At 56.9% G+C, this 7,334-nt stretch overlaps 1 protein-coding gene across 1 annotated transcript; it reads right to left on the bottom strand.

Annotated features, from left to right (window-relative positions):
• Positions 1–273: 273 nt before the first annotated feature.
• Positions 274–6,861, bottom strand: PITX1 (paired like homeodomain 1). Its single transcript, XM_074156155.1, has 3 exons — positions 6,699–6,861; positions 3,519–3,724; positions 274–813 (listed from the first exon to the last, which is right to left on the bottom strand). Exons 1-3 carry the CDS (start codon positions 6,859–6,861, stop codon positions 274–276), a joined length of 909 nt encoding a protein of 302 aa, XP_074012256.1.
• Positions 6,862–7,334: the final 473 nt, after the last annotated feature.

The following is a 7,334-nucleotide window of genomic DNA, read 5'->3' as shown; positions in this document are numbered from 1 at the left end:
TTTGTTGGTGTTTTTTTTTTTTGTCATGATTTGTTTTGTTTTGGTTTTGTTTTCTCTTTTTCCTCTCTCTTTTTCCTCTCTCACTCGCTCGGGTTTTGCTTGTAATCAGTTTGAATTCGAATGTTTGGTTGGTTTTTTTTTTAAAATTTCTTTGATTGTTTTTTTATTTTTTATTTTTTATTTTTTTTTTTTTCCCTTTTCCGTTAAACGTCGCTTCGCTTCTGCTTGGCTTTGTCGGCGGTGTTTTGTCGGAGGTGGTTTGTGTCAAGTCCGTCAACTGTTGTACTGACAGGCGTTTAGACTGGAGCCGGGGCTTTGCAAACTGCTGTAGCCGAAACTGGAGTGCTGCTTTGATTTCAGTCTGAGGCTGGCTAAGCTGGAGTTGCAAGTGTCCCGGTAGACGCTGTAGGGCGAACCCGGTGGCCCGTAGGGACAGGCCGGCGAGGACATGGCCGTGTTCAGCGAGGAGCCGCTGATGTTGTTGATGTTGTTGAGGCCGGAGTTGGCCATGCCCGGCACTGCCGAGTGGCCCATACTGGAGGGCATGTTCATGGAGGAGATGCTGCTGGGCGCCGAGAACATGGACTGCGAGGAGAGGGGGCTCATGGAGTTAAAGAAAGTGAAGCTCTTGGTGGAAAGCGGAGCCGGGGTGAGGCTTTTGGTGGCCCAGTTGTTGTAGGGGTAGCCAGCGTACATGTCGTCGTAGGGCTGCATCAGCCCGCTGAACTGCGGCACGTACCCGTTCTTGCACAGGTCCATCTGCTGGTTCCGCTCCCGCTTTCTCCACTTGGCTCGGCGGTTCTTGAACCACACCTGGGGAGGGCAGGAGAAGTGGAAAAGTGTGTGTGTGTGTGTGTGGGACACACACACATACACACATACACACACCCCGACACGGCACGGTGAGCGCGGAAACCGCCGCCGCCCCCTTCCTCGCCTCGCAGCGCCGGATGCGCGCAAGGGGAGCGCAGGCAGCGCGCAGCCAAAAGCCGGCACCCACCCCCCCACCCCCCTACCCCCCCGGCCCTGCTCGGGATGCGAAGGGAGGTGGACACGGCTCCGCGGCCCCGCACCGCCTCTCCCCGCGGCCCCCCGCTCCGCGGGCTCTGCGCGCATCCCTCGCTATTCCGCGCTTCTCCTCCGCGGCTGGCAGCGTTCCCCCACCCCCGGTCCCCCCGCCGCCTCTGTCCCCGGAGCCAGGCGAGGGGTGAAGGCATGGCCCGCTCTGATTAGGGCCGGCTCGCCCCGGCTCCGCCGCGTTTCCGAACGCTAATGCTGTGTAATAAAAGTCCCCTGTTACAGATCATAAAAAAGGGGATTGGATTAGTATGTTTAGGTTAAAAAAAAAAAAAAAAAAAAAAAAGAAAAAAAAAAATCAGTCCCCGCATCGCCCTGGGATGGATGCAGCCTCTGCCTTTATATCTAATGAGAATTTACAGCCCTGACTAGGGAACAGAGAAGCGGGGGCCGCTCCTGGTGTTTGATGCAAAAACCTGATCCAGGCTCTCTTTTATTTTTTATAATTTTTTTTACCCCTCGGAAAGCTTTTGAGCCCCTTGTGATGGAAGCCGGGCAGCCCCAAAAATTCTTTTTCCAGGTTAAAAACCAGCATCGCCCTGTCTGCCGGCTGCGCCCGGCCTGCGAGCCTCTCCTGCTACTCCCCCCCCCCGGCTTTCTCCCACCGAGCCGTCGCCCCCCCAGCTCTCTGCGGACATTGCGCGGTTCTCTGGGCCCGGCTCCGCGGAGGCTGCGCTCCCCCCGCCGGGACGGAGGGGGGGGGGGTGTCAGGTCTTCGGGCCTCCTCTCCCGGCGCAGGAATGGCGCAACTATTATTAAACACCGGTCTCAAGGATGGAAACTTCGAGGGGGGAGGAGGGGAATGGATGGCGGAGTCTATTTTAAAAAATAACAATAATAAAAAGAATCCCGTATAAATAGGAAACGAAAGCCAACATGTTCAAAACCTGTAATATACTCCTCGGAAGGTGCTTCCAGACAGGAATTTCCTGAAAATGAGGGTAATAGTTTTAATTATGGCTCCTAGACATTTTAAAGGAAGGCCCTCGTAGCAAATTAAGGTTAGATTTGCAATCTGCGATCTCAGAACATCAACCCAAAACATCTCCACGCAGAGGGAGAACGAAATTATGTTAATGGCAACTGATATATTAGTTTTATTTGCTTCCTGAAATATTCCAGCAATATTAATGCAGTTTAGTCTCCGCTCCGGCTTTGTTTTGTTTTAAACTCAATTAAGACAATGCTTTCGGATGCATTTCCCCCGTTGCAGATGGGTGTTTACTCTTGAAAGGTTTAAAGCAGAATCTCTGTAATCCGATTTGGTCACTCGAGGTTTAATTGCCAAGGAGGAAAAAAAAAAAAAAAAAAAAAAAAAAAAAGTGTCTTTTCGGGACGGCGGCGGGGCTGCCCTCCCTCCGCGGTTCCCATTTTCTCCCGCGTTTCTCCCCTCCGCGGCAGCGGACTCAGCCCGCGGCCCGCGGGCGCGGCTGGGGTGCGCGGCCACGGCCGAAACCGCGCGGGGAAGTGTCCCGGGTGTGTGTGTGTGGGGGGGGACACACGACTTTGGGGGGAAACACAAAGGGGAGATGGAGAAACCGTGACAGCCCAGGCAGGGCGTGCAGAAACAGAAAGCCTGCGGATCAATACAGCTCCGCTCCGGTCCTTCATTGCCAGGATATTTCACCCGTAAATCTCTCCAAGGAACTGCCCAGGATATATATATGTATATACATATATATATATATATATGTATATATATTTATTTACATGGTGGCATCGGCTCCGAGGCGCCTTCGCCGTACAAGTCTGTGTCTACAGCGCTTATTGACTTTGGAGGGCCATCGCTCCCCAGCCCTTGACCTTCACTTCGCCCATCGGCGGCCCCCCGCAAACAGCCCTTCCCGCCCGCCCGCCCGCGGCCGCGGGAGATGCGCGGCCGCGGAGGATGCGCGGCCGGGAGGGGCCGGGCGCAGGCAGTGAGGGGCTGAGCCGCAATCCCGCCGCCGCGATGGCCATCAAGCAGCGGTTTGTTGGGATTGCTGGGGATTACTGGGAATAACCAGAGCCGCTGGAAGGGCCGCTGGAGCTGCCCGGTTGCTCGGCTGCGGGGTTGCTCTAGTCCCGCGCCGGCTTTAGGCCAATCCCGGGGGGGGGGGGGGGGAGGGGTGTCTTCCCCCCACGATAGGGCCCTTCCCGAGCCCCGGCCACCCCTCTGCCCCCTGCGCTGCTCGCCCCCCGATTTTTCGGGCCCGTCCCCAAGCGCGCAGCCGACGGCGGCGGCCCGCTCCGGCCGGCATCTCTCCGCGGCCGGGAGCTGAATTTCCCCTCGCCGGCCTGCATCTCAATTTTAACAATTTAAATCGAACCCACAGCAGCCGAGAGCTTCTCGCGAACCGCCTCAGCGGCTCCCGAAAAGGCCAATTTCCCCGAACCCCCGCTTTTCCGGAGGGGCCCGCAGCAGAGCCCCGCATCCCCGCGGGGCCGGGCGCCCCTCTTACCCGGACTCGGGGCTCGGTGAGGTTGGTCCAGACGGCGATCTCCTCCCGCATGCTCATGTCGGGGTAGCGGTTCCGCTGGAAAGTGGCCTCCAGCTCCTGCAGCTGCTGGCTGGTGAAGTGGGTCCGCTGCCGCCGCTGCTTCTTCTTCTTTGCCGGGTCGTCGGCGGCCCCGTCCTCGTTTTTCTGCTCGCCGCTGCGCTCCTTTTCTGCGGTGGGTTTTGGGGTTTTTTGTTGGTGTTTTGCTTTTATTTTATCCTCCCCCCCCCCCCCCCCAACAGAAATACAGCCACACAAAGGCAGCCCCGCCGCCCCCGCACCCAGCCCTGCCCGTCCCACCGGAGGGACGCGTGGGGACACCCGTGTGGGTCCTACCGACCCCTGCACCCACCCAGAGCCCCTCAGCCAAACCCGGCCTTTCCCGAGGGAAGGAAGACTGGGGAAGGAGCCCGGAGCTCGGGCCCAGGGCACCCGGGGAAGGCAGCGGGACCCCCGGGGCGGCCCGGTTCGAAGCGGGCCCGAGGGGTGAGAGGGATCGAGGGGGAGCGGGTTCCCCGCATCATCGGCCTCTTTGCCTTTCCACGGCTCCTTCTCGTTCCCTTCCACCTAAAGGCGCGATCTTTGCTCCATTGTCTTTGTTGTGCTCGGCCGCGATAGGAAACTTCGGAAGGGCAGGGGTGTAAAACCCAGGAGCAATTAATTGCAAAAGGCACTCTCTCATTGCGCCTCTACGCTCCCACGCTTAGTACTTTGTTTTGTTTTGTTTTGTTTTGTTGGGTTTTTTTTCTCTTTGTGCTACTTTTAGGATTTATTTTAACCTGAGGCTGAGCGAAGCCCTCTGCAAAAAATCATATCGAAAGAAGCAAAGGAAAAAAAAAAAAAAAAAAAAAAAAAAAGTGCGTTTTGGCGGTCGGGATTTGCGCGGACTGGAAGCAGGAGGAATCCAACCCCGGCCCCGCCGCAACGGGAGGACAAACCACGGCTCCCTTCTTTTCCTAACGGCCTTTCTGGCTCTTCCAGCCCGGTTTTGGGCCGGATTCGGCCGCGTTGGAAAGCGCTCGGAAAAGAGACTCAAAGGCCTGAAGGAAACGTGCTCCCGGGCTGGGCCCCGGCGGGAGCGGGGGAAGGTGCGGCCGGGGCGGCGGGAGGCTGCGGGGCCGGGGGCCGCGGCCATCCCCCCGGCCTCCGTCCTGCTAAAGGAATCTCCGCGGGGAGATTTTCTTTTTTGAAAGTTGTTGGGGTTTTTTTGTTTGTTTGGTTGGTTGGGTTTTTTTTTTTTTTACCCTTCTTTTTGGAGGGTTTTACCCCGGCCGGCGGCGGGCCCGGGGGCATTTCTCCAGCCCCGACCTCTACGAGGTAAGCGAGAGTCTAAAAATAATCGCGGGCTGCATCCAAAGCCCGGGAGGATTCGTCCTTGCAAAGTCACCCCGGAATCGCCCCTCGCCTGGGCACCCTCCCCGGCAAAATTAGGTGGTGGTGGGGGCCGGCTAGCGAGAGCTCCAGCGGCTCACTGAAAGCCCCCCAAGGGGCTGAGGGCAGCCCGGCTGGCCTCTCCCTCTGCTCTAAGAGCTTTGCAGAGCAAACAAGGCCTCTGCAGCACAGACCCCATCGCCACCGGGTGTCGCCCCCCCCCCCCCCGCCCTCCCCGCTCCCTCCGGCCCCTGGACCGGCCGAGCCGCAAGGCCCGGCGGCGGCGGGGAAACAGAAACCGAAATAACCCCCTCAAAGACAAATCCTTTGGGTTTCCGCCGGGAAGAGCCGGGAGAAACCGGGCCGAGAGGGAGCCGGGGGGGCAGAGGAAAGCGAGCGGCCGCGGTGGGATTTAAGCCCACTCCGGGTTTAACCCCGCCAGGATTTCATTAAAAATCTGGCCTCCGCGCCGGGCTGTGTTACAATTTCAAATCATAAAGCATATTAATTTTAATCGACTTTTGTATTTTTTTTTTTTTTTCATAAAAAAAAAAACCCCACCTAAAAACGTGAAAGGTATTTTGCAGCTTCTCGGAGAAGAAAAGCAGGCAGGTCCTCAGCCCTCCTCCAGCACCGAGGGGTCACACACAGGGGTAGGGCAAAACCGGAGCAAATCTCCCTCTCTAATCTCAAATAATCCCCTCTAATCTCGGAGTCCCTTCCAGACGCCGGTCCCTAACTTTGTTTGCGAATCAGGCTGGGAGGCACAACCCAAACCCTGTTTATCACCGGCTGCCACTTCGGCACCGACTCTTGCCGCTGCCATTCTCTAGGTTACAGGACCTGCTAAAACTCCGAAGAGTAACAACAGCTATTAAAAAATAAAAAATAAAAAAAATAAAATGAAATAGGAGATGAACTGCCCCTGAAAGGGTCTCGGTGGAGAATGGGTATCCCCCTCCTTCCTGCAGCTTTTGTTTCCTTCTCCTTAGCTTCTCTTGTCACTCCAGAAATGTTGCTACTTTAATTAAACACAAACTGGGAAACCACAGCTTTCCCTACAGCCCTCGCACATGGTGGTCAGGGCGCGGGGACCCTTTCCCAGCGGCAAAAGCGCGCAGCCCCCGCGCGAAACCTCCGCGGCCGCGCACATCCCCTCCGCGGCGGCCCGCGCTGCCTGCGCTTGGCCCCACGCCGCCTTTCCTGCTCTCCGGGGCTTTTCTTTCTTTTTTAATTTTTTTTTTTTCTTCCCTCCCCCACCTCCCCCCCCGCCTCCTTTGACAGAGAGATCTTTTTCCATCTCTGCACCACCCGAGCTGGAAAATAAACCCGGGCAAAAGCTGACATTATTTCAGAAACATCCGGCAAAACCGCACTCCCCGAAGAGCCCCCCTTTCCCTTCGACCCCATCAATTAATAACTGTGTTTTTTATTAAAAAAAAAAAAAAAAGAGAGCAGTTTCTGGGATGGGGCTGAGGAGCCGTGTGTGTCCTCCCGGCGGGCTGTCAGCCCCGGTTCCCGGGGCTCGCTCGGGATGGAGCCGCCGGGGTCAACGGCAGCTTTTGTCCCCCCCTTCCCCCCCCCCCCCCCCATCGCCTCTGTTTGTGCGAGGGGTGCGGGCAAAGTCCCCCCCACCCCCCCCCTCCGACTGCCCCGCGAAAGGAAGGCGCGATGGGGAGGGGGAGGCGGCGCGGGGGGGGGAGCGGGCCGGGGCCGCGGGGCTTGGGGCGGAGGGGGTGGGGGGTGGGGGGATAGGGGGGAGTTGGGGGTTACCTGGCACCTCCGTGTCGGAGGATTCACTGGCTGAGTTCTCGATCGGGTCTCTGGGTTCCGAGGATCTTTGCAAATGGAAGCTGGAAGCCATGTCATGGGAGGGTTGGGGTCTCAAGCTCTCGGGCAGTCTCTCCAAATTCATTCCACCTTTAAAGGAATCCATGGCAGGGGCGCCGGGCTGCCTGGGGGAGTTTGCAGGTGTTTATTCCACACGGAAAGGAAAAAGGAGCGCTTTTTTCTTTTTTCTTTTTTTTTTTTTTTGTTTTGTTTTCTTTTCTTTTTAAAAGAAAAAAAAAAAGCAAACAACAAAACCAAAACCAAATCCACTTATTACTAACAGTATTATTTTAAGGGTGTCGGAAGAAGAGATCTGGGCAGTGCCTCGAAGCCGGTTGTCGCTGCGCGGGGAGAGGCAGGGCAGTCCGGCCGCATAGGCAGGGAAGTGGTAAAGATCCCTTATAGAGAAACGCGAGTTGCGAGTTGGACAGTTTAAAGCTAAAGAGATTAAAGTGACCTGCCCTAGAACAAATGCCTGTAGTTAAACGGGGCTCCTCCCCCTTGAAGGTTAAAACCTCCCCGTCTCGCTAATGCATCACTCCATCTAGCGCTCGCCCAGCCCGGCCGAGCGGGCGGACC

Source organism: Numenius arquata, chromosome 11, assembly GCF_964106895.1.
Source record: "Numenius arquata chromosome 11, bNumArq3.hap1.1, whole genome shotgun sequence".
NCBI classification, from domain to species: domain Eukaryota; kingdom Metazoa; phylum Chordata; class Aves; order Charadriiformes; family Scolopacidae; genus Numenius; species Numenius arquata.
This window is presented reverse-complemented; position numbering and strand designations above follow the sequence as displayed.